At 45.3% G+C, this 27,621-nt stretch overlaps 1 protein-coding gene across 1 annotated transcript; it reads right to left on the minus strand.

Moving 5' to 3' along the window:
• Window positions 1–406: 406 nt before the first annotated feature.
• ctsz (cathepsin Z) lies at window positions 407–22,279 on the minus strand. Its single transcript, XM_055652019.1, has 6 exons — window positions 22,000–22,279; window positions 13,256–13,419; window positions 8,733–8,912; window positions 7,316–7,466; window positions 4,451–4,616; window positions 407–694 (listed from the first exon to the last, which is right to left on the minus strand). The coding sequence occupies exons 1-6, from the start codon at window positions 22,101–22,103 to the stop codon at window positions 584–586; spliced, it is 876 nt and encodes a 291-aa protein (XP_055507994.1). The 5' UTR covers window positions 22,104–22,279; the 3' UTR covers window positions 407–583.
• Between the last annotated feature and the right edge of the window lie 5,342 nt (window positions 22,280–27,621).

Here is a 27,621-nt window from a genome sequence, read left to right on the forward strand (position 1 = left end):
GCGGCCCCAGCACCGACCCTTGCGGAATAGTAATACTGTACAGGGGATGTTGTGTTGCTGTCATCTTTTCTGCAAGGTACATTGAGATTAAATACAAACGAGACGGACCCCACTTTAAAGGGTTGTTCTATTTTATAGAGTAGTTGTAGGATCTTTGAACCAAACATCATATTCTCATAGACGCAAAAAGCTGGAGTAACTCAGCGGGACAGGCAGCATCTCTGGAGAGAAGGAATGGGTGACATTTCGGGTTGCGTCTGATGAAGGGTCTCGACCCGAAACGTCACCCATTCCTTCTCTCCAGAGATGCTGCTTGTCCCACTGAGTTACTCCAGCATTTTGTGTCAATCTTCGGTTTAAACCAGCGTCTGCAATTCCTTCTTACATCATATTCTCATAGTTTCCCTTTGTACTGTTTCATCTTTATTATTTAAAAATCACTCTGCACTCAATGCAGCTTGCATAGTACTAGCACAGCTTGGAAAATTATCTATACACCACATTTGATAATGACTGTAAAAATATATATTTAAAAGCAGTAGAGTAGTCGATTTGCAGTTTGTACCATGCCAAACCCACTCTGCTACAAAATAGCATCTCCATAGGCACAGTCCTCTTCTATTGCCAGGTTGTACAAGTTTCCTTTTCCTTCTTTGTAGGTGCTGGTGACAATCCGCAGCCAACCGCTCTCCCCCTGAAACAGAAACAAAATGTTAATCATAGTGGAGGACAGCTAGCACTCAACCTTACAACTGTATTTAGGAAATAGGTTAACTAGGGAGGCCCTCTAATGCTGACCAAACCTGCAGAATCCAAGTCAAATGACTGAGAAACGTATGCTGTAGGAAGGAACTGCAGATGCTGGTTTCAACCGAAGATAGACACAAAAAGCTGGAGTCACTCAGCGGGTCGGTCAGCATCTCTGGAGAAAAGTAATAGGTGGATGTTTCGGTTTGAGACACTTCTTCAGACTGAGAGCAAGGGGAAATTTATGCTGCTGGCAGGTGCAAGGGTTAATTATGTGCACCAAAATGTAGCCATTATGCAAACAGGGCGAAGTGAGGGTCAGAGCTGACAGCTTAAATATTCCAGGATACAGGTGCGATGGGCAAGACAGAGGTGGAGGAAAGAGAAGAGTTGAAATTGCATTTTTGATTGAGGAGAAGATCATGGCAGTAATCTGAAATTAAATTACTGAGGAATCATCCAGCAAGGCTTTATGGATGGAGCTGAGAGATAGGAGGGGACGATCATTGTACTCTTGTACATAGTCAATGGGAATTAGAGAACTAATACACAGAGGGATTTCAGAGAGTTGCAAGAACAACAATATTGTCATGTTAGTGGATATTATTTTTGTAATGTAGACTGGGACTGCTGTAGTGTTCAGGGCTTAGATGGGATAGAATGTGTTCAGGAGAGTTCAGGCATTTTATTGAGGGACCTGAGGGAGAGGGCAAAGTTTGACCGACTCTTGGGAAATAGGGCAAGTGACTGAGGTCTTAGTGGATGAGCACTTTGGGACCGGTGACCATAGTTCTATTAGTTTTAAGGTGGTTATAGAGCAGGACAGAACTGACACACTAAAGTGCTATTTTGGGTGTATTTTGACGATTTTGGAGAGGAGCTTACAAAAGTTGGAGTTAGTTGTTTGTGAGCAGAAGGACGTCCAACAAGTGGGTGGCTTTTAAAAGTGTGACAGTGAGAGTTACAAGGTCTGAGTGTTACTGTTTGAGTGTAGTGCAAGGCTTGCAGCAACAGGGAACCCTAGATGATGGAATGTGGAGGCTCTAGGTCAAACACAAGCAGTGAATTCCAGGAGGACTATAGGGGATGCAGGAGTATGGGAAGGAAATCTAAAAGGGAGCAAGAGCCCTATCCAGCAGATGGGATTAAAGAGAATACAAAGAGATTTTACATATATTAAGGGAAAGAAATATCGGGGTGAGAATAGAGCCGCTCAAAGACTGTGTGTGGAGCTGCACATGGGCTAGGCCCTCAATGAACATTTCTCTTCAGCTTTTTTGTACCATGGAGAAATACATGAAAACCAGGGAAAGTTGTGATAGTCTGCATTACAGTTGAGGTGGTGCTGGTCAACTTAAAACATACGAAGATCGATAAATTGCCAGGGCCTGTTCAGGTGTATCCAAGAACACTGTGGGAAGCTGGAGACAAATAGGTGGAAGGCCAGGCTGAGATAAATACATTACCGTTAACCGTGGGTGAGCTGCCAGAAGAATAGAGGCTGGCTAATGTTATTTAATAAGGGTTACAAAGAAAAATCCGGTAACTATAAACCAAAAATCCCAAGGTCAGCGGGAGGTAGGTTATTGAGAGGATCGTGAAGGATAATATATACATGCATTGCGAAAGATTAGTTGATTAGGGATAGTCGCCACAGCTTTGTGCGTGGGAGATTGTCTCTGATAAATCTGATTTGAGTTTTTGATAAACTAAGGTTAACCAGGGCAAGATGGTTGACATAATCTATATAGATTACATCAGGGCCTTTGATAAGATTACATGTGGTTGGCGGTTCTGGAAGGTTAGATTGCACGAGATCCAGGGTGAATATATAATTGGCTTGTTGGTAAGAAGCAGAGTGTGACTGGTTGCTTTTTGGACTGGAGGCTTGTGACCATTGCCGTGCCTCAGGACCCATTGTAGTTTGTCGTCTCTATCAATGACTTGGATTAGAATACACAAGGCATGATTAATAAGTTTCCAGATAACGACAAAATAGGTGAGAAGTTAGTTGGTGGTTACCAAGAATTATAGCAGGATTGCGATCAGTTAGACAAGCGTGCCATATAATTGAAAATTAATTCAAGTGAGGGCAAGGTACGGCATTTTGGGAAAACAAACCTCGAGAGCACTTTTGCAGCAATGCACTGGGGAATGCTATAGAACAGAGGGACCCAAGAGTCCAATTATTGAAAGTAGTGTCATTATTACGTAGATAGGATGATGAAGGTGACTTTTGGCATGCAAGTCTTCATCTGTAAGGACACCGATTTACAGAAGTAAGATATTACAGAATGTTACAGTTGTACATGACAATGGTGAAGCAGTACTTGGCGTATTACATTCAATATTGGTCACCCTGCTGTAGAAAAGATGCCATTAAGCAGGAAAGAGTTAGGGAAGGAGTTATAGGGAGTGGTTGAGCAGGATTAAACTTTATTCCTTGGAGAGTTAGAGATTGGGGGTTGATCTTATAGAGGTGTATAAAATCAGGTAACATTAGAATTAGACAGCGTGGAAACAGGACCTTTGGCACAACTTGCCCACGCCGACCAATATGTCCCACCTACACTAGTCCCACCTCCCTGCATTTGGCCCATATCCCTCTAAACCCATCCAAGGCATACACCTGTCTAAATGTTTCTTAAATGTTGCAATAGTACCTGCGTCAACTACCTCTTCTGGTCGTTCAATACACCTATCACCGTTTGCGTAAAAGTTAGCCCTCAGGTTCCCCCCCTCACCTTAAACCCATGTGTACTGGTTCTCAATTCCCCTACTCTGGGCAAGAGACTGTGCATTTACCTGGTCTATTCCTCGCATGATTTTGTACACCGCTATAAGATCACCCCTTATCCTCCTGCACTCTAAGGAATAGAGTCCTAGCCTACTCAACCTCTCTCTGTAGCTCAGGTCCTCAAGTCTTTGCAATGAACTCATAAATCTTCTCTGCAGCCTTTCCAGCTTGACGACACATTTCTTGTAACACGGTGCCTCACCAACATCTTTTATTACTGCAACATGATCTTCCAATTTCTACACTCAACACTCTGGCTGATGAAGGCCAATATACAGAAAGCCTTTTTGACCACCCAATCTACCTGCAACACTACCTTCAAGGAACTATGTACCTGGACTCCTCGATCCCTCTGCTCTACAACACTGTTAGAGGAATATTGGCCAAATTGGACATTCAGATGGACATCTAGATCCAAGATATTGGGCCGAAGGATCCGTTTCTGTGTAGCACAACTCGTATGAAGGGAGATGAATACCTGCACCTTGACATTTGTGTCTGTGGACCTGGGCCTGTGAGCTGCACCAGATTCACCACCTGAAATTTCCTCTTGCATCCAAACAGAAAGAACACTTTATTTTCCTCCACCGTGTCCACTTCACACCCTGCCCTCTCCACTGACTGTCTGGTCATAAGGTCATAAGGAGAAGAATTAGGCCACTCGGCCCATCAAGTCTACTCCGCCGATCATGGCTGATCTATCTCTCCCTTCTAACCCTATTCTCCTGCCTTCGCCCCATAATCCCGGACCCCCGTACTAATCAAGAATTTATCGATCCCTGCCTTAAAAATATCTACTGACTTGGCCTCCACAGAATCCCAGAATCAGATTCACCACCCTCTGACTAAAGAACCGACCAAAACAAACAAACCAAACCAGGGCTGACGACTGTGGGCTGCACTCACCCACGGTGCACCCCAGGAATTACGCACAATCCAGTATTCAGTTCCATCCTCGTCCACATCCCAGCCTGCCACCGACACAATGTGGTTTATGCTTGACTGCAAGTGGAACTCAGTGTACACTCCCCCGGTGTAGGCGTCCAGCTTTTCCGTAGCCATAATGCCACAGCTATAAGGAATTAAATGAAAATGTTCACCAAACATAGACAACTCAAACAGTCTGAACCCTTAAATAAACATAGGATAAAAATATACACGGATTAAACAGCAGGGCACAGCCACCAGGATAGCTGTGTGTTTAAGAAGGAACTGCAGATGCTGGAAAATCGAAGGTAGACAAAAGTGCTGGAGAAACTCAGTGGGTGTGGCAGCATCTATGGAGTCTGAAGAAGGGTTTCAGCCCGAAACGTTACCTATTTTCTTCGCTCCATAGATGCTGCCGCACCCGCTGACTTTGTCCAGCACTTTTGTCCACTAGGATAGCTAAATAGGTTTGTGTTAAAATTGTCTGTCTTCCAGGTGCCAAAGTGTGATGTCTTCAAGTCACACTCCAGCGTCTCATTCTTAGTGATGCAAATTGGTTAGACTAGCCAAAGTCATGTCTGCCCTCAAATAATTCTAAAATAACCCACGGCACACTCAAAATAAGTGTTTTTAACCTTAAGGAATAACCAAAAATCTGTTTGTTTTATTCCCTCATTAATTTTGCATTTACTGGGTGCATAGTGTCAGGTCATGTTACAACTGTGCAAGTTGTTGGTGAGACCACTTATGGAGTATTGCCTGCAGTTCTGCTCGCCCAACTAGAGGAAAGGTGTTTTTAAGATGGAAAGATTCACGTCATCGGGATTGCATGGTTTGCGTTTTAAGAGACTGGGCCTTTTTTCCCTGAAGCATGGGAATTTAAGGGATGACCTTATAGAGCTTTATAAAATAATGAGGGATATAGGTTGGGTGGATGGTCGCATACTCTCTCACAGGGTGGGGAAGTCTGTATCTAAAGGGCATAGATTTAGGTTGAGAGGGGAAAGATTTAAAAGAGACCCGAGAGGCAACTTTTTCCACACAGGTCATAGGTACGTGCAATGAGCTGCCAGAAGCAGCTAAAGAGATGAGTACAATTACAATGTTTAAAAGTAATTTAGATAGGTACATGGATAATAAAAGTTTAGAGGGATATGCACCAAATGGAGTTGGCTCAGGTGGCCATCTTGGTCAGCAAAGACAAGTTGGACCAAAGGGCCTATTTTGATGCTATATACATTTATGAATCAAATATAGTATATGCAACACTTATAATGACCACAAATCAGAAGTGAAAAACACAACGTGCTGGAGGAACTCAGTGGGTCAGGCAGCATTCCCTTTCTTCCGTACCTTTCCACCTACACCCCATCCTCTGGTCTCCCATATTTCATGCCTCTTCTCACAGCCTTGTGGCTCCTTTTCATTTCTGGCCTTTGATCACTCATCTACCAATCAACCCCTCTCACCTGTATCCACTTATCACTTGCCTGGCTTTCTCCTGATCTCACCCTTCTTCCAGCTTTCAACTAGTACTTCATTCAGTCTGTAGAAGAGTCCGACATGAAATGTCACCTGTCCATGTCCTCCAGAGAAGCCTGCTGACTCGCTAAGTTCCTCCAGCATTGTGTGTTCTGCTCCAGACTCGGACATCTGTAGTTCCTTGCATCGACACATTAGAAGTAGATCTGTGCTTGTGCCACTTGGGACATTGTGAGGTTATGAAGGGTTTAGCAAGCTGTAATGCTGAACTTTCTCTAAAGGAAGCAATATTCCTGGTTTCACTCAATAGATATGATGTCAAAAACCCCTCATCAAAGATGTCTTCCAAACGCAGACTGGGCGATCGTTTTGCAGAACACCTTCGCTCAGCCCGCCTGAACCTACCTGATCCCCCAGTTGCCGGACACTTTAATTCTCCTTCCCATTCCTACACAGACCTTTCTGTCCTAGGTCTCCTCCACTGTCAGATTGAGGCTAAACGCAGACAGGAGGAACAGCATTTCATATTTCGCTTGTGCAGCTTACAGCCAGTGGTATGAATATTGATTTCTCTCACTTCAGGTAGCCCCGGGACTCCCTCTCTATCCCTCCCCCACCCAAGTCGCACTAGCTTCTCGTTTTCACCCTACAAACAGCTTACATTGGCCTGTTTCCTTTATCATCGTTACTTTTTCACATATCTTTCATTCATTGTTCTTTATCTCTCCACATCACCGTCTATATCTCTCGTTTCCCTTATCCCTAACCAGTCTGAAGAAGGGTCTCGACCTGAAACGTTACCCATTCCTTCTCTCCAGAGATGCTGCCTGTCCCGCTGAGTTACTCCAGATTTTTGCGCCTATCTGCGGTTTAAACCAGCATCTGCAGTTCCTTCTTACACATTGTACATGTTGGAGTTTAGAAAGAAGCAGACAATTACAAGATAGATGATCCTGGAGGGTCTTGACAGAATGAATGTGGAGAGATGGTTCCACTTGTGGGAAAATACTAGGGTTCGCTGAATAAAGAGACAGTATTACCCATTTAAGGCAGAAACAAAGCTATTTTCTCAGGGGGTTGTGAGTCTTTGAAACTCTCCCTCTCAGTCTTGGAATTTAAGTCAGTGAATATTTTTAAGGCAGAAGCAGATGAATTATTGATAATCGGGGGTGGAAGGGGAGGGGTGAAAGGATACTGGGATAAGGCTTCAATCAGATCCACCATGATCGTATTGAATGGCAGGGCAGGCGTGGAGCTGAGTGGCCAACTTTGGGTATCGCTTATATCTGCTCACACATTCAGCAGTCTGCTGTTCTCCATTTTGATACCAGGATATTAAAAAATGAAGAGTCAAATACACACCTGATTGGACCATTGGCATAGATCTCTGCCATCATCTTCTCTCGGCCATTGACACTGCCATAGTCGCCCACCTTCCACATTGTGTAATTCTTGATTATATGGCAAGCTCCAAAAGTTGTACAAGTGCCGCACTGGTTAAATAGCAAGCAGCCTAAAAGACAAAAGGAAAATGTAATTGAATTGAATACTTTATTGTCACGTGTGAGAAGTCAGAGTGAAATTCTTTGCTTGTATACCCCTGGTATGCAAATAGTCACCACGTAAAGGGCGCTTAAATTGTTACAGAATATTCCGCATGTTCTCCCCCTTCCCCACCTTACGTCCCCCCGTGCCAGGTCCTCCTTTGTTCCCGGTGGCGCAACGTCCGATTCCGTTCGACGTGCAGTCCGTCGACCTAGGGCCCGGCCGTGGGACTCCGCTGCCTCCCGTGCGCGTTCGGCCGCCCTCGTTCCCGTCCGCTCTCTGACATTCCGAGCATTTTCACGGAGCCGAATTAGTTCGGAGCTTGGCAGGATTGGCCGTCGGCCGCGCCTTCAGGGCCTTCAAAGTGGCATCGAGATCGCGGCTTCTCGATACAGGCCTCTGGCCGCGCCCGGCAGGAAGCCCATCAAGCGTATCGACCACTTGTTCATTAAAGTTTTTCTTTTCTTGATGCCATGTTTATAGCAATTATTTCCAATTGTAGAAACAATGAAGTGGCAACTATGAAGTGATTCATTATTTAAAGCAAATTACGCAAGTGGCGGCAGTGATAAAAAAAAAGGTAATAATGGTAAAGATCTCTCCTCTTGCGGCAAACTAAATACGATAAACCAGAGAGAAACTTCAACTGCAAGGCAATCTACAGATGTAAGGAGAATGGTTAAACACAAGATGGAGACCAGCTGAATGACAGTGAGATTGTTAAATGAAGAGAGGTTTGGGGAAGCTCAGCACTGCAGAAGTACCAGCACAAATCAAGATGCCAATCACCCTTCATCTGTACTGCAGTTCTATAAGCTCCATACAAGTACTTCATGAAATGGGTTCATTAAGTCACCTTACATGGGTAAACTTAAAAACAAACCGCTAGAGGAACTCTGCAGGTCAAGCAGCATCTGTGGAAACAAACAGATGGTTGATGCTTCAGATTGGACTCTGTAGCAGGGTCTCCGTCTGAAATGTTGACCATGCCCCTCCCTCCACCAATGCTGATCGGCCCGCTGAGTTCTTCCAGTTTGTTTTTGCTCCCGATTCCAATATCTGCAGCCTCCATGGTTTCCACCTTAAAGAGGTGACATACTGTGTATTCTAGGACATCTCAGCTATCTGTAACAGAATGTCAAGGGGAGGAAGAAACTGCAGATGTTGGTTTACACTGAAGATAGACACAAAGTGCTGGAGTCAAAGTGGTCAAAGAGGTAGGAGTGAAAGTTACCTTGGTCCTTGGCCTGGTAATTATTGCAGGTCTCATCTGGAATTCCGTGCGTGTTGGCGTATTCCCACACCCCATAGTGATCGCCACCCTCACAGGACCCAGCGTTGGCACAGTCGATGACATTCTGCACCGACAGGTAAGCTGATGGCCAGGCACCTTTGCGCTTTATATTAATCCTATCTGGAAAAGGAATCATCTGTTAGGCAGTCATGAACTGGTTGACGAGCCTTGTGCCTACCTGGTTCAGTCTGATGGACTTGAACTTACATCTACCAAGGGCAGAGGGATTTCAGTTCAAGAGGTTTGCAGGAAATGGATTTAGACAGCAGAATGCAGTGTTCAGTTGCTGGCATCAATCCACACTGCAAATGTGCCCCATCACAGCACCAAGCCATCTTTGCTCGCTACCAAATCCCGCAGAGCTTGAAGCACTGCTTGATCACAAGGCATCAATCTTCCACAGCTGGAAGGCAGTTGAGACCAAATTCTAAATTGGTCAACGGGCTGTAAATACCTAGCAGTACCAAACCGAGGAAAACAAATTGAAAAATGGGTGCTTGCTACCACAGGCTGCACAAGAGCCATCCAAAAGTAAACCTCATCCTCTACGCATCTCATAATTAGTGAAAATATCCTCAATAAATACCATATGTTTGATTCATAAAGATATTCTCTCTATCGTACAATTGTCGTGGCCTGCGTTTGGGCCAGAGCGCAGGGGATAAAGCTCGCCGCTCAGTTGTTGACAACCTCCTGGAGAACTGTGACATACTATGTATGCACGAGACATTCTTAGCGAAGCAAGACTTGGACAAACTCAATTCTCTCAATGACAACTTTCATGGGGCTGGGGAGTCTACAACTGGCCTTGGCATGGGAATAGTCAGAGGTAGGATACCAGGTGGTGTGGCGATTCTATGGAACAAGAAGCTTGACTCATCAGTAAATGTGATTCGGCTTGATGTTGACTGGTGCATTGCCACACACTTTACTCACAATGACAAGGAATTTGTAATCCTGAATGAATATACACCCTATGAATGCCATCAGAATGAGGATGAATATTTAAATAGACTTGCTTTCATCTATTCTTTCATTCAAAACAATAATTATTGTAGTGTATATGTCATTGGGGATATGAATGCAGATATCTCAGATAGGAACTCATTATTTGCCAATCATATGGCTCAGTTCTGTCAAGATAATAATTTAATATTGTCAAGCAAAGTGCTTTTACCTACAGATAGCTATACTTATATTAGTGAGGCCTGGCACACCACATCATGGCTGGACCACTGTATTAGTACAGCTGATGCACATGCCTCATTGGGGTGTATGAGCATTCTGTACGGGGCAGCAATGACTGATCATATACCTGTTGCTATGACAATAAATGTTGAACACATACCTGTGGTATCCAGAGATAGAAATAGCTTTAATACAGAAAAACTGGACTGGTCAACGCTTACAAAGGAAGACATCCTAGCCTATTATGCCCATACAGATAAATCCTTAAGCAATATTCATCTACCTAAAGATGCAATAATATGTAGTAATGTTAATTGTAAAGATATGAAGCATAGGAGAGATATCTGCTCCATGTATAATGATATAGTAAGCGCCTTATATGTAGGCAGTAAGCCCTACTGCAAGCATAAAAATAAGATACATAACATCAGACCTGGCTGGAATAACTATGTAGCTGAGTATCATACTGAAGCCCATGAAGCCACCAAATCATGGGCTATGGCAGGTCGACCCAGACAGGGGCCTGTGTTTGAGCACAAGAAGCTCACTAATGCAAGGTATAAGTATGCTGTTCGCTTCATCTGTAAAAATGAGCAAGCTATGAGGGCTGATTCCATGGCTAAGAAGCTTTAAGTAACAATGCTACAGATTTTTGGAAGGAAGTGAGAGCTCTTAGCAGTTGCAAAACATCTCTACCATGTACTGTAGATGGAATCTCCGGAACAGCTAATATCGCGGAGTTATGGCGACAACATTATAGCACTTTATTCAACTGTGTCCAAGGTGACTTGTATAGGGTGGACAATATTGAGAGTAATGACTCGATGGCGATTATGTCACATGAGGTGTATCATGCCATGAACAAGCTGTCCAACAACAAAGCAAGTGGCTTGGATCATATCTCAGCTGAACATCTTAAGTATGCGAGTATGAGGATAGCTCCTCTCCTAGCTATTTGTTTTACTGGCTTTATGATTCATGGCTTGTTACCAGACTCAATGTTGTCTGTCCTGTTAGTGCCGGTCATTAAGGACAAATCTGGTAAAGTAGGCAGCCTAAATAATTATTACAGGCCCATAGCTTTAGCCAGCATATTGTCAAAAGCCTTAGTAAGAGTTCTGCTGGATAGAATAAATGAGTTTATTAACTCCACAGATAACCAGTTTAGCTTTAAAGCTAAACATGGCACTGACTTATGTATATATGCCCTAAAGGAGATTGTAAATATAGAGGCAAAAACTCTTCAATCCTTATGTGCTTTATTGATGCTTCCAAAGCCTTTGACCGTGTTAATCACAGAAAGCTGTTTGGTAAAATGAGTCAAAGAGGGGGCCTGAATACATTGTTAGAATTCTGGCCAACTGGTATGCCCACCAGAATATGCAAATAAAATGGGGCAATAGGGTCTCAGCCCCATTTGGTGTTAGACAAGGGGGAATTTTGTCCCCAGTCCTTTTTAATCTATATTGATGATCTGTCTAAAGAATTGAAAGCCTGTAACACTGGGTGCGTGATTGGTAATATTTTAGTGAACCATATTATGTATGCAGATGATCTTTAGTCCATCTAGTGGTCTTTAGTCCATCTAGCGCTGGTCTCCAGCAGCTCCTTACTATATGTTCTGTGTATGGTGTGGAACATGACATTAAATATAATGCTAGTAAGAGTGCTGTTATGGTCTGTAGAACCAAAGAGGATAAATGCCTAAAATATCCTGATTTTAAATTGTCTGACAACAATCTTAGTGTCTGTAATAAGATAAAATATCTAGGGCATATTATTACAGAACAAATGACAGATGATGAGGATATTTATAGGCAACGACGCATGCTGTATGTACAGGCGAATATCCTCTTGCGTAAATTTGGTGCGTGTGCAGATGTGGTGAAGATGTCGCTATTTAGAGCATACTGCACACCCCTCTACACTGCGCACCTGTGGTCGAACTATTTAAAGACAAGTATGCAGAGACTAAAGGTGCATATAACGATGCCATGAGAACACTGCTAAGGCAACCTAGATGGTGTAGTGCCAGTAATATGTTTGTGGCTGCAGGAGTCAGTACTTTAGAAGCTATCCTAAGACACCACATGTATAAATTCATTTGCAGGATAAATGACTCTAAAAATGTGCTTATTGTGGCCTTGACAAACATAAGGGTCAGCACTACACGCTACGAATCCCAGCTGTGGAGACACTGGTATCGTTGTCTCGTTATAGGACATTTATCATCTTTTAATCTGGATTTTTAACTTAAGTATTGTGGGGGTTTTTTTTAATATAAATTATGATGTTTTTATGTGATATACCATGATTTTATATATATTTATGATACTTGATATGCAATGCATTTTTAATGTAATGTTGCCCCTTGTCTGGACCTTGAGTCCGTAATAAAGTTTATTTTTATTATTATTATTATTATATCATCTTTATCACATTTCAACAACCAGTTAATTTATTGGTCTTCAAAAATTGCAATACTTGGGTGTTGATTGATTTTAAAATATGAATAAACCATGAAGCACAAAGCCCACACCATTAGTTGGGTCATGACTAAGCCACATCTCTCTTCACACAACTGTAACCCTGTCACACATTCATCTCGCTTCACAAAACAATATCATTTCTCAAGAGTTCCAATTATTGAAATGTTCCAGCCCCCTCCCCTCATTTTTTTTATTAGATTACTGAATAGCCCTCTCATAAACCAAGGGTGTAGTCCCAATCTACCTTGTGGTGGCCCTTGCACTTATCTTTTGATCTGTACATTCTCTGTAGCTCCACTATGTATTGCACTTGTGTACCACACTTATGTTTAGGTATGATTTAACTTTGGCACACAAAGTTAATTATATCTTGGTCCGTGTGAAAATGATAGCCAATACCATCCAGCTGTGTAAATATATCGCCATTCCATCCTGGAACACTCGCTTACAGCATTGTGGCCATTGCACACCTCAAGGACCATAAGGAACAGGCAATTAAGTGCTGCCTCAGCCTATGAAGCTCATATTCCTTGAATGAATAAAACAGATATAATTCAGGATAATAAATGGCATCTCGTGCATTTATTAAGCCTACGCTCAACTGTTTAAGATACTGGGATTGGCAACTTTTCCTGCACAATGTCCTCTGAAATGCTTCCAGATATTTCACATTCCCAGTTTTCTCCACCCACGATTCCCACACTAGCATTAATCACTCATGTCTATGGGACATTGACTCAGTATATTCAGGGATTTGTGGAGGGTGTTTCTGTACCCTTCATATACCTGCCATGGCACTGGTGCTCCCGTGAGCCCAGCAAGAGCCACAGTATTGTGGAATGTGCTGGTTTCTGGTGGTACTGACAAAGTTTTTGCCATTGACGTTACGCCAGTCCCAGGCCTTTGGTAGTGCAGTGACAGGCAGGTGTTCATGAGGCCGAGGGTAAGATCTGCGGGAGAAGAACAAACAACAGCTCACAGATCTTTATTCATCAGTGTTGTAACCGGATAACATATTGCAAACCAACTTTGTCACAACAGATTCCCATAGGGAAAAGGAAATGCCATTGTTACCCAATGAGACCAACAAATGTTCCAATAAATGCAGACTGGTTGAGACCAGAGGCTACTACGATACGATGTGCAGGAAGGAACTGCAGTTGCTGGTTTGCACCGAAGATAGACTCAAAGTACAGGAGTAACTCAGCATGACAGGCAGCATCTCTGGAGCGAAGGAATGGGTGACTTTTCAGGCCGAGAAAGTTCTTCCAGAGATATAGAAAGGTAAGGTGTGAAAACGAGAGATAAAAGGGGATGATGATCACGAACAATGTTTAATGGATCATTGTTAGATATGGGGAAGGTGGATCCGTTCTACATTTTCCTTGATCAGCATCCCCTTTGAGCTCACATTTTCACACCTTACCCTTCCATATCTCTATGTTTCCCTCTCCCCTGACAGTGTGAAGCTGGGTCTCAATCCAAAACGTCACCCATTCCTTCTCTCCAGAGATGTTGCCTGTCCCACTGAGTTCCTACGATACTATGACAACTGTATCCAATTGGTACTCTGAGACAGGTATCTTAGTTGATGAGAAGGGATGTTAAAGTCGTTCCTGGGGTGTAGTCTGGATTTGTTAAGCTTCCCGTTGCAAAATGCACAAGTTCAGGATGATTATATCGTACAGCTACCCTGTACTAAGAAGTTCCCACATGGCTTCCAATCTCCAGCCTCATGAGCCAGGGCAGTCAATAGACCCTGTTGGTCACTTGTCAACAGTTTCACTTTCAATGGCCGACCTCAGTTCAGAAGAAACAATTCTGGAACTTAAATTGAAAGACCCCAACACAGTAGGGTCTTTCAACAAACGCAACCAGATCTCGGAGTTGAATCACCATGAATAAATGCAGAATCAGCAAAGGGAAAGGGGATGGGTGGGGGGAAAAAAGTTATATGATGGTGTGAAAAATATACATCTTCTAGATGCGCTGGGACACATCCTCAGTGATGTGATCTGGTGATGGGGTGTTTCGGGTCTCACAACATCAGACACCCTCGCCCAGGCGACTCAGCCGGGGTTGATCAGGCCCCGACTTGCGTCCCAGCAGCAACCGCCCATGGATCAGCCATCTTAATAACTACTCTGCAGGGGTTGGGAGATTCTAGTAACAATCATTCTTGCCCTCCATCAAAAAAAAAAACACCGTGCATGGTAAAATGTGATACCAGTTAGCTAAAGCAGGGGTCCAGGGAGTTATCATTGGTTATTGAATTTGGACACAGCAATGAAGCAACGTTACAAATGAAAGCCCTGCCTGGTCCAGAGCCAAGTGACTGAATGAAAGTAGTTGTCAATTTCCTTCTATAAAAGTGTAGTCAATTAACATGCAGTCAACAAAAAGATCCCTATGGCCATTCCAAATCTGGAAAGATTTATTTAGGAAAAAATATGGAAATACTCAGGTCTGACAGGATCATTGAAGGGAAGCAGAACCAAATCACAAGTCAGTAACCTTTTTTTTATTTTAAACAAGCATGGTCATGCGGTCTTTTTCAGAGTACACTTAACGGCCAGCTTTTCAAGATTACCGAACTTGGTCCTATAAACAAAGCTGAAGGCAGGCATCTTCATTTTAATCATTTCAAAATATTCAGTGTGCAGCTCTTCTGAAATTTGCTTTCTGACCACATATGGTGGGTGTCCACTATACCTTGTGTCTTTGACATTGAAACCTCTAGTTCTCATATGCAAACTCGGCAGAGGTTGTGAATTAGGTTGTGAAAGTGGGACAGGCCCTTAACATTTCCTCCTATACCTCAGTACATTTGACCATATTTTCCACCCAATGCCTTAATTATTGGATGGCAATCTTGATAATAGTTTGATTTTGCCATTATAAAAGATCAGCCCACCTTTGCATCTTTAATGCACTAGAACATGAAAGGAGGCCGAGTAATAACCCCAGATTTACTCAGGCAAATGTGGTCTTCTGATATCTGACCTTATTTTCCCTGACATTTAAAATATTTTCCCAATTTTGGATTGACAATTCCATTGGATGGCTTCCAGTACATTCAAAGCAGCAATTCAGCATCACCTCAACCTGATTCTGCTTTGGAACCAGAGCTTTAGCAACATATAAACTATAGTTATCTTTGTCCTGTGCAGTGGATGACATTTTTTTTTAATTGCTCAATTTCATCTCAACAGACTTCAGAATCTTGCAAACAAGATCATATGTTGGCTTGTGCATTTAATAACTTGCCTGGCCATACACAAAGGCACAGTGTCAGTGCAGATCTTTTTACAAGACACAGTTTTGTCTGACTTCTACTTCCAAGATCTAAATTGACTGAAATGTTCCACAGTTTATGATTGAAATAATCATGCAACTTGTATACCATTTCAATAATCACAAGTTTTTTTGTATTCCATAGCAACAGATTCAACAAAATAAATTTGTTTCAGAATCCAGTTTGTTAGAAGAATGGTTTCCAAATGTTTGCACGTGGTATCATTTGAAGAGTCAGAGTCATCCAGCATGGAATGAGGTCCTTCGGCCCAATCTGCCCATGCCCATCAAGATGCCCCAGGTAAACTGATCCCACTTGCCAGCATTTGGCCATATCCCTGTAGTGTCTTTTAAATGTTGTTATGCTACCTGGCTGAACAACCTCCTATAGCAGCACGTTCCGTATACCCACCACCCTCTGAATGAAAAGGTTGCTCCTCAGGTTCTTATTAAATCTTGCCTCTCTCACCAATTTCCATCATGTTGTTTGCTCTGAAAACATTTCCATGTGACCTATCTATAAATAGCATGCATTTGTGTGAAAATCTTTGTGGATATAACTAATAAATCTCTCCCCCCACCTCCCTCTTTGTCTCTGCCCCTCTCTCTGCCCCCCTCTCTCTCTCTGCTTCTGTCACTGCCCCCCTCTGTCTCTGTCTCTCTCTCCCCCCCCCTCTCTCTACCCCCCCCCCCCCCCCCCTGCCCTCTCTATGCTTCTGTCCTCTCTGTGCCTCTGCCCTTTCTGTCTCTACCCCCCTCCCTCTCTAGCCATGCCTGTGAGTTGGGGGCTATGCGTGAGTGGATAGGGCTGGAGATGGGGTAAAAGGAGCAAATGAATAAACATATAATATCAAGGGGGTGGTGTGTGTGTGTGTGTGTGTGTGTGTGTGTGTGTGTGTGTGTGTGTGTGTGTGTGTGTGTGTGTGTGTGTGTGTGTGTGTGTGTGTGTGTGTGTGTGAGACGCCGCAGGCTGCTCTCCCCCCCACCCCCCACAACCGCGCGTTGAGGGGACGGGACCCAACGGGTCCCACTTGGTCTAGTAACTAATTAAGCTGTGAGTCAGAGCAGATATTTTGGCCTGTTCCAATGTTCATAGCAATACTGTTCTAGACTGGAACTACACGTCATTATTTCTCCTGTGCTTGCTATCCAATTATTATTATTTGTGGACAGACTTCTGACCGACATACACTACAAACCAACTGACTCACATGGCTATCTGGACTACACGTCTTCCCACCCTGCCCCCCTGTAAAGACTCCATCCCCTACTCCCAATTCCTCCGCCTACGCCGCATCTGCTCCCAGGATGAGACGTTCCACACCAGGGCATCGGAAATGTCCTCGTTCTTCAGGGAACGGGGATTCCCCTCCGCCACCATAGATGAGGCTCGCACCAGGGTCTCATCCATACCCCGCAACACTGCTCTCTCTCCCCATCCCCGCACTCGCAACAAGGGCAGAGTCCCCCCAGTCCTCACCTTCCACCCCACCAGCCGGCAAATACAACAAAAAGGCAGCATCTAAGCAGTGAAGGAATAGGCGACATTTCGGGTCGAGACTTTTTTGTAGCCCAACCAGATTGGTGGCATTGTGAAACTGACCCAACCCAAAATGTCACCATCCACGTTCTCCTGAGATGTTGCCTGACCTGCTGAGCTACTCCAGAATTGGGTCTCTTCTTGAGTGGAGAGAAGGCATTGGTGGGTGTTGTGTTTCGGCTGCAGTAATAACTGAAGCCTTACACCATGATAAACGTCCAAAGACTTTATTACCGACATAGCATAGATAACTTCATGCTGGCACGTCTTCCTAATTCTAAAGGGTACAGGCAGGGAGGAGTGCTGTAAAAGCAAGTGGGCGAAACTACCAAACTACCATAACATGAGTGACACTGATCTACATCCTCCCTCTTAAAGAATCAATTACATGACAAACCCATTAACTAAGTAGGGCATGCATAGCAATTGATAATAAACTGGAGGAAAGTCAAACATAGTCCAGGTACTTGAGTATAGAAGTTGGGATGTAATTGAGTATAGAAGTTGGGATGTAATGTTAAAATTGTACAAGGCATTGGTGAGGCCAATTCTGGAGTATGGTGTACAATTTTGGTCGCCTAATTATAGGAAGGATGTCAACAAAATAGAGAGAGTACAGAGGAGATTTACTAGAATGTTGCCTGGGTTTCATAAGTTCCAGAGAAAGGTTGAACAAGTTAGGGCTTTATTCTTTGGAGCGCAGAAGGTTAAGGGGGGACTTGATAAAGGTTTTTAAAATGATGAGAGGGATAGACAGAGAGTTGACGTGGAAAAGCTTTTCCCACTGAGAGTAGGGAAGATTCAAACAAGGTGACATGACATGAGAATTAAGGGACTGAAGTTTAGGGGTAACATGAGGGGGAACTTCTTTACTCAGAGAGTGGTGGCTGTGTGGAATGAGCTTCCAGTGAAGGTGGTGGAGGCAGGTTCGTTTTTATCATTTAAAAATAAATTGGATAGTTATATGGATGGGAAGGGAATGGAGGGTTATTGTCTGAGCGCAGGTATATGGGACTAGGGGAGATTATGTGTTCGGCACGGACTAGAAGGGTCGAGATGGCCTGTTTCCGTGCTGTAATTGTTATATGGTTATATGGTACTTCACAACCGGTCTACAAACGCGGTAATGATATGCACCTGGCTGACACTCTCTTGCGTACACCCCGGAAGACCTGCGAGGATCCGCCCTCGCCGGATGATGACTTTCTGGTAATGATGTGTCTTTTATCCCTTCGTCCTGTATGGAGGACTTGGTTTCCCACACTGCTGATGACAGTATTCTATGATCGCTTACCTCCGTCATTAAGCACGGCTGGCCAGACAAACACTACAACGTTCCGCTGCCAGTCCAGCCGTTCTTTGCCGTGCGTGATGAGCTAGTGCTGCAGGATGGCCTTGTTTTAAAAGGACACGAGACTGTGGTTCCTGCTTCACTGCACAACCAGTATTTTAACACTGTCCATAATACTGTCTTATGGGCAAGATGCATGTTTTACTGGCCTGTCATGTCCGAATACATCACCGAGAATGTGGCATCCTGTGCATTGTGCAACAGTTTGGCACCTCACCAACAAAAGCAACCACTTCTTTCACATCCTGTACCTGCGCTCCTATGGTCTACAGTCGCACCTGACATATTTGATTGGCATGGCAAACAGTACCTGGTGCTTGTTGATTACTATTCAGGATGGTTTGACATTGATTTTCTTAGCAGCCCCATTTCCAGCGGAGTGATTACGAAGTTATCTCGCCACTTTTCAGTCCATGGATCACCGGGCAGATTGCTAACTGCCAATGGCAGTCAATTCAACAGCCAACATTCAAGGAGTTTGCTAGACACTGGAATTTTCACCACCAGCACCCCTGAATATCCACAGTCTAATGGGCTGGCTGAACGAGCTGTCAAAACTGCTAAACAGCTCATGGAACATTCCTACAGAGAAAAAATCCGATGTATTCATGGATCTGCTCAACTTGCGCAACATCACCCACTCAACGTTTATTGTCAAGTCAGACCCGTGCCACAGTGCCTGTAGCGGATCAGGCATTGATCCCACAAGTGTTTCTACCTGAGGTGGTTCAATCCACGTTACATCAGAAGCGTGACATTCAAAAACAATGGTTTGACAAGACAAGTAGGTCACTGCTGATGGCGGCACCTACACCTACCAAAGCATGACTCATAACATAAGTGACACTGACTACAGTGGGGAAATATGTAGGTTGAGCAGTCATGATACAAGGTTGAGAACAGCCATGCAAGGATGCAGGGCATTGCTAGTCCGGTGGAGAAAGGGACAGTTTTAAGGGCAAGAGCAGATTTAGCCCACATAAATTGGAATAAAAAATGGGCAGGTAAGACTAACTGAACAAGGTGGAGGTGTTTCAGCCACAGTCCAGTTACATTACGAGGGGAAAAACGCATGAGCTTAAGGAGAGGATGGGAATATTTTCCATGGAGTGGAGGAGGTTGAAGAAGGGTCCCAACCCGACACATCACCTATCCATGTTGCCGACGTTGAAGGTAGACCTTAGAGGTACGGTATATTAAATTGAGGCACATAGCCATGTTGGATGCTCAGACAGTTTCCCCCCCCTCAGAGTAAGGGACTCTAAAACTAGAGGGTAAAGATTTAAGATTTGAGGAGAAAGATTTTAAGGGGACCTTATGGGGCAAGTATTACACATAGAGAGCTGGGTATGTGAAACCAGCTGCCAGGGTAAGCTGTAATGGGGCAGGTACAATTACAATGTTTTAAAGACATTTCGAAGAGTCAATTGATGGCAAGGTTTCAGAGCAAGATGGACTAAATGGGGCCAGCATAGATAAACATCTTGCTCAGCGTGAATGAGTTGGGCCAAAGTCCTGCGTCTGAGTTGTATAACTTTATGATCATGACTCAATAAATGGAATAAGTAGAAAATAGAACAGGACAGATCCAGAGAAGAAACAAACTGATTTCAGAAAGTTGCAAGGAAAGGAAATGAAAATGTGTTAACTCGAGAAGTCTTGTAGCACACATAGATGTTTAGATATAGTATAGTCTGGTGAATCTAGTAGTTGGGTTAAACACTAGTGAAGGTAGCTGAAGGTAGGTAGATCACCTGACCAAGGTGGGGTGCAGAGGGAAGGGATGGCATTACAGAGGCTCTGCCTGTAATCTTCCAACCAAAGATCCTATAGCTATAGGATCTTTGCTTCCAACCGTCATTGGACTCAGGTGGTGCCCATGGACTGGGGATTCCAGAGGGAACAGGTAAATCCAGCAACTAACCCCACACTGTGGTGGTGGAAACATTGTGAGAAAAGACCTAGAAATTATAATTGCAACATAATTAATCGAAATTTGGAAAATTGTGAAAGAAGGAACTGCAGATGCTGGGTCGGGTCTGAAGAAGGGACTCGACCCGAAACGTCACCCATTCCTTCTCTCCAGAGATGCTGCCTGTCCCGCTGAGTTACTCCAGCTTTTTGTGTCTATCTTTGGGGAAACGTGGATTGTTTAGGAAATACCACGGAGGATCGATAAGGGAAGTGCAGTTGATAAGATGTTTACGGATCTCAAAGGGCATCCGATGTGGCACCACTTAATATGATTGTCATCGTTAAAAGTATCGGATTTTTTGTTTTAAAAGGGCTTTAACTGTGAAAAAAATCGCTATAGGAAATCGACTTTAACTTGGAAGACAGGACCAAAATGCTGGTGTAACTCAGCGGGTCTGGCAGCGTCTCTGGAGAGAAGGAATGGGTGAAGTTTCTTCAGAGTTTGAACTTCATCGCTTCTCCCGACACTGCCCGGCCTGGTTAGTCAGTGAAAGTGCAGGGTTCAAATCGCTGACTGGTAAATTCAGGGACCCGAGTTCAAAACCTACCCGGGCGTTTGTGAAATTCCAATTCATTAAAAAAAAACTTGCATTAGTCGTCAGTAATGGCCGTAATAATAAAAAAAAAAACAAACGACGTGGCTGTAGCGGAGTTTATGGCTGGAGTGGAAACGGGACGCGGGTCTCGACCCGAAACGTCACCCATTCCTTCTCTCCAGAGATGCTGCCTGTCCCGCTGAGTTACTACAGCCTTTTGTGTCTGTTAAATGTTCGGTTTAAACCAGCATCTGCAGTTCCTTCCCCCACACTGGGCTGCGGGGACCGGGACACACTGTCTGGGTGGATGGCCTAATTCTGCCCGGCCTGGCCTGGCCGACTGCCCCAACACATTGCAACCGCGCCCAGCCTTACTTAGTTACTGCTTCTCGTGGGGATTTTCAACATCGCCGGACTTGTGTTTGCCCCGGATGCGGTCCTTGCCTGGGATTAAAACCTTGGAAGTTCCTGGCAGGTTGGGAGCAATCTCTTAATAGCTTGAGCTTGATACTCAAGGCTAACCAAATCAAGGGAAATGGGGAGAAAAGCAGGAACGGGGCACTGGTTACGGATGATCAGCCATGATCATATTGAATGGCGGTGCAGGCTCGAAGGGTTGGTTCCTCCTGCAATTGTTTTCTATGTTTCTAATCACTGCCCTGGACACGGCCCCGGCTCCAGGAGGGGAATCCTCCCCTGCGGCCTCTTCTCACCACAACAAACTAAACCCGTTTCTGTTGTGTGGGAGGCAACCAGCCAAGCCCGCTAACCGGCCGGCGGAGAGGATCCCGATCCCGGGGCTTGCCGTCGCACCTCACCCCTCGTGTTCTCTTACCTCACCCCTGGTGTCCGCTTGCCCGGCTTGTGGCAGGGCTGCCTGAGGTGGCGGGATGGCGAGACGCAGCCCAGGAGGCAGAGAGCGAGCAGCCAGCGAAGCATGGCCCCAGTCTGTCTGACCGACTGAACCGCAGTGGTTGCTACCAAAGATCTTATAGCGACAGCGAGCGCTCGCCGATGGCGTGGAGGTGGAGCCGGGTTAGAGGAAATGTTTCACCCGGGTCGTCCCTTCAGCTCACGTGAGGACGTCCAGTCCCAGTGGAGTCTGAGTCAGTTGTTTGTCATATCTCCTGGTGAAGCCCGAGGCAGGTGTTTTCCCCGTTTCCTTTATCATCGTCACTTGATTTTTGCATCTTTCATTCATTTGTTCTATATCTCTCTACATCACCGTCTATATCTCTCGATTCCCTTTCCCCTGACTCTACAGTCTGAAGAAGGGTTTCGACCCGAAACGCCACCTATTTCTTTTCTCCAGAGATGCTGCCTGTCCCGCTGATGTACTCCAGCTTTTTGGGTCTATATTCGGTTGTTTGTCACAACTCCTGGCCAAGGGGAGGTGAGCCACATTGTCCACAACATGTCCTCAGCAAAGATCCTTGCTATTGGAACTTTGGTCCTCAGTTCCGTGACCTTTGGACAAACTCCTTGAGCCTCCTCTCGTGGCCAAGAAGCAAAATACCTATTTTTCCTTTCCCAATCTGTAAAACAGGGGAAGCAGGAACAGGGTACCGATTCCAGATGATCAGCCATGATCATATTGAATGGCGGCGCTGGCTCGAAAGGCCTGCACCTATTTTCTATGTTACTATTATCCATTACACAACAGCAAGAGGAAGACATTCAGTCCTTCCAGCTTCCACTACTATTCAATTCTTACACCCCCAATTCCCCTTGCTTTATCATCCTCAACACACTGGCAATCTGCAGGGCGATGTTGTATTATGGAGAAAGTACAAGATACAGAATATAAACTAAAATAGTGACAACATCCACTCATGTTGCCTTTCACTTGCCCACCGTGGCCCGGCCAATGAGAGCTAGCCCCATCAGGTTGAGGTATGCAAATTACCGCTCAGCCAATGAGAATTGCAGGCGCTGCTGTTGCCTGACCAATGAGCATTGAGCACCATATTTAGGGACGCATTGCTCCAGCCCTGACCAACGTCACTGGGAGGAGAGGAGAGGTCATGTCCATAAGTGACAGGGGCAGAATTAGGTCATTCAAGTCTACTCCGCCATTCAACCAAGGCTGATCTATCTCTCCCTCCTAACCCCATTCTCCTGCCATCTCCCCATAACCCCTTGACACATGTATTAATCAAGAATGTATCCATCTCTGCCTTGAAAATATCTACTGACTTGGCCACTCCAGCCTTCTGTGGCAAAGAATTCCACAGATTCACCACCCTCTGACTAAAGAAGTCCCCCTTCGTCCCTTCACTTCACCACACTTGTCAATAATATTGGTTTCCCAAATAAACTCATGTCACGCACAATGCAAATTACTGCAGAACCACATTTGCAAACTGGCAGATTTTATTCAAATGCTTCTCTTAGGCTACGCGATGGTCAGAGCAGAGAGAAGCATATGCGGATTGGAAAACAATGATTTCTACAGAGAATTTCCTTTGAGCTTGAACGGTGATCACTTGGGGAGACTGAGGTTAAGAGAGTGTTAAAAAATGACCTATGCACCCCAAAGACACAAGCTCCTTGCAATGGCTGTCAAAATTTCCACTTCAATGAGAATTCAGTCACGTATTTTGGTTTAGTATAGTTTAAAAATACAGCATGGAAACAGGCCCTTCGGCCCACCGACCACTAGTTCTAGGCTATTCACTAGGGGCAATTTACAGAAGCCAATTAAGCTACAAGCCTGCACATTTTTGGAATGTGGGAGGAAATGGGATACTTTTAACATATTGACCTTCATCAGTCAGAGTACTGAGTTTAGAAGTTAGAATGTTGCGTTACAGTTGTACAAGTTACTGGTGAGGTCACATTTGGAGTGTTGTGTATAGTTTTGGTCACCCTGTTATAGGAAAGATGTTATTAAGCCGAAAAAGGTGTAGAGAAGATTTCGGGAATGTGACAGGACTCAAGGGTATAGAGTTATGTGGAGGGGTTGAGCAGGCTAGGACTTTATTCCTCGGTGCGCTGGCGGATGACGGTTGATCATATGGAGGTGTATAAGATCATGAGGGGTAAATGCCTTTATCCAGAGTAGGGGAATCTAGAAGGTTTAAGTTGAGTGGGGAACGATTTATTAGGGTCTTGAGCAGGATCTTTTTCACACAAAGGATGCTGGGTATATGGAATGAGCTGGCTGTTGAAGCAGGTATTATCTCAACATTGTTGCAAGACATTTTGCACAGACACGTGGACAAAAAGGAGGGGGTGGGGGAAGAGAAGATGAAAAGTCAAAAGAAATGCAAATTCTGAAACCAGGAGAAGGAATATTGCTGGAAGGTGAGGGGGAAGAATGGCCAGATGTGATCCAGGAAAGAGATTGGGGGAGGGGGGGAGGGGGCAGTGCAGTGGGGGAGTGTTGGAGTGTCACTTTGGATGTGAAACTGCGAAAGTTGCAACAATGCCGTGTTTATACAGATGCCGGCAGTTCTGAAACCACAAAGACTCGGTGCAAAGAAACCTGAACGCAGCAATTTTGACAGAAGACTAAGAGGTGGAATGGAGGTATTTCTTTGAATGACCCAAATTGGGAAGAAAATTGTGTTTGACACCAGCTCCTTAAAGGGAAATGCCGATGATTCTACTGCAAGTGTGGCGGCTCCTAAGGGTCGTCCCATTATACTGCCGAACCCCTCGGCACAGGAGTGGTGCAGTCCGGAGGCGGTCCTTAGCCGGAGGGTATAAAAGGCAGGGTTTGGGTGCCATCTTTTCCTGGTTTCGTCTTCCCCTGAACCGGGAGGAATTAAAGTAAAGTGCTTCTCAAACTTTGGACTACTTGCCTCATTTTGAGACCCACGCACTACATTGGTGACCCCGACACTCCATTGGCATCATGATGGAGACCGAACAAAGTCCTACCTCCTCACACGCCAGCCCGACCCTGTCTCTGGACGCGGTCTCCGTAAAACTGCCCAGCTTCTGGACCACATGGCCGCTCATCTGGTTCCAGCAGGAGGGGGCCACAGTTCACCTCCGTGCTGTGGTCAGCCATGGCTCGCTTGCTGGGGGTGCAGCTGCACCACACCACGGCTTACCACCCGCAGGCTAACGGTCTGGTGGAGAGGTTCCACCGGCAGCTGAAGGCGGCATTGAAGGCACGACTCACCGGCCCGGACTGGATGGACGAGTTGCCGTGGGTCATGCTGGGCATCCGGACCGCTCCCATAGAGGACTTGGCCTCATCATCGGCGGAGCTGGTGTACGGGTCGACACACACAGTGCCCGGGGAGTTCGTGCCGTCGGCGCCGGAGCAGCAGGAAACGCCCTCCTCCACCCTTCAACGCCTTCGCGAGCGAGTTGGCAGGCTCGCACCCGTCCCGACGTCCCGCCATGGGACATTTCGCCCACACGTGCCTATGGCCCTCACGGACTGCCCATACGTCTTCCTGCGCCGTGATGCCCACCGGACGCCACTCCAGAGGCCGTACGAGGGCCCGTTCCGGGTGCTGGAACACGGGCAGTCGACTTTTGTCCTGGACATGGGGGGCCGGCCGGAGGCCGTGTCAATTGACCGTTTAAAGCCGGCGCACCTGGACATTGACCAGCTGGTGCTGGTTGCTCAACCTCGGCCCCGAGGGCGTCCCCCCTCACGACTCCCTCCACCTGTCACTCCACCTGTCCTCCCGCCGGCCCCTCGACCTGTCCCTCCACCTACGCCCCCGCAAACCCCGGGATCTGCTGACTTCCGCACGCGGGCCGGCCGGGTCGTGCGCCCGCCGGTGCGTTTTGTGCCTCTGGTTCTGGGGGGGGGGGGGGTCCTGTGGGGGCTCCTAAGGGTCGTCACATTATACTGCCGAACCCCTCGGCACAGGAGTGGTGCAGTCCGGAGGCGGTCCTTAGCCGGAGGGTATAAAAGGCAGGGTTTGGGTGCCATCTTTTCCTGGTTTCGTCTTCCCCTGAACCGGGAGGAATTAAAGTATAGTGCTTCTCAAACTTCGGACTACTTGCCTCATTTTGAGACCCACGCACTACACAAGCAAGATTGTTGATTGTGCCTGTAGCTCATCATACTTGTACATATACACTCATATATACACTTGACAATACACGCAACTTGAATAAACAACGACAGTTAACAAGCCTGTCTAAAGAAGGGTCTCGACCCAAATCGTCACCAATTCCTTCGCTCCATAGTTGCTGCCTCACCCGCTGAGTTTCTCCCGCATTTTTGTCTACCTTAGACAGTTAACCCTGCTGCTTTCCCAAAAAGGGAGCATCACAATCGGACCCATTCTCAAAGTTCCCTAGTTAACAAAAACACCATGAAACTGATTTCCTAAAATGATCCTTCTAGTCATTCTGAGAACGTAGATGGCATGATTAGCAAGTTTGCAGATGATACAAAAGTGGGTGATATTGCTGATGGTTGTCAATAATTGCAGTGGGATCTTGATCGGTTGGCAGGTAGGCTGAGGAAGCGTTGATTAAATTTAATACAGAGAAATGTGAGGTGTTGTATTTTGCAAAGTCAAACTAGGGCAGGACCTACACAGTGAATGGTACAGCTCTGGGGAGTGTAGTGGAGCAGAAGTATCTAGGAATGCTGTTACATAATTCCTTGAAAATGGCATTGCAGGTAGATAGGATGGGCAAAAAGGCCTTTGGCACTTTGCCCTTCATCAGTCAGGGTATTGATTATAGAAGGTAGACACAAAATGGACTAACTCAGCGTGACAGGCAGCATCTCTGGAAAGAAGGAATGGGTGAGGTTTCAGGTCAAGACCAAAACGTCACCCATTCCTTCTCTCCAGAGATGCTGCCTGTCCCACTGAGTTACTCCAGCATTTTGTGCCTATCTTCAATTTAAACCAGCATCCGCAGTTCTTTCCTACACATATTGAGTATAGAAGTTGAGTGGTCATGTCGCAGTTATATAGGACATTGGTAAGGCTACATCTTGAGTATCATGTTCTGTTTTTGGCACCATGTTATAGAAAAGATGTTGTCAGCTGGGAAGCATGCAGTGAAGATTTACGAGGATGTTGCCAGGTCTCGAGGGCATGAGCTATAGGGAGTGGTTGAGCAGGCTAGAACTATTCATTGGAGCGCAGGAGGATGAGCGGTGATCTTATAGAAGTGTACGAAACATTGAGAGGATTAGATTAATGCACAGTCTCTTGACCAGAGAAGGGGAATTGAAAACCAGAGGATATAGGCTTACGGTGAAGGAGAAATATGTAATAAGGGTAACTGAGGGGTAATGTTTTTAAACAAAATGTGGTGGGTTTGTGAAACGAGCTGCTGGATAAGGTAGTTGAGGCAGGTACTATCAAAACATTTAAGAAAATTTAGACAGGAACATGGACAGGATAGGTTTACAGGGATACGAGCCAAATGCAGGCAGGTGGGACGAGTGTAGATGGGACATGTTGGTCAGTGTGGGCAAGTGGTACCGATGGGCCTGACCATGACTATGACTAGTCCAGCCCCG

Source organism: Leucoraja erinacea, chromosome 21 (assembly GCF_028641065.1).
Source record: "Leucoraja erinacea ecotype New England chromosome 21, Leri_hhj_1, whole genome shotgun sequence".
NCBI classification, from domain to species: Eukaryota; Metazoa; Chordata; class Chondrichthyes; order Rajiformes; family Rajidae; genus Leucoraja; species Leucoraja erinaceus.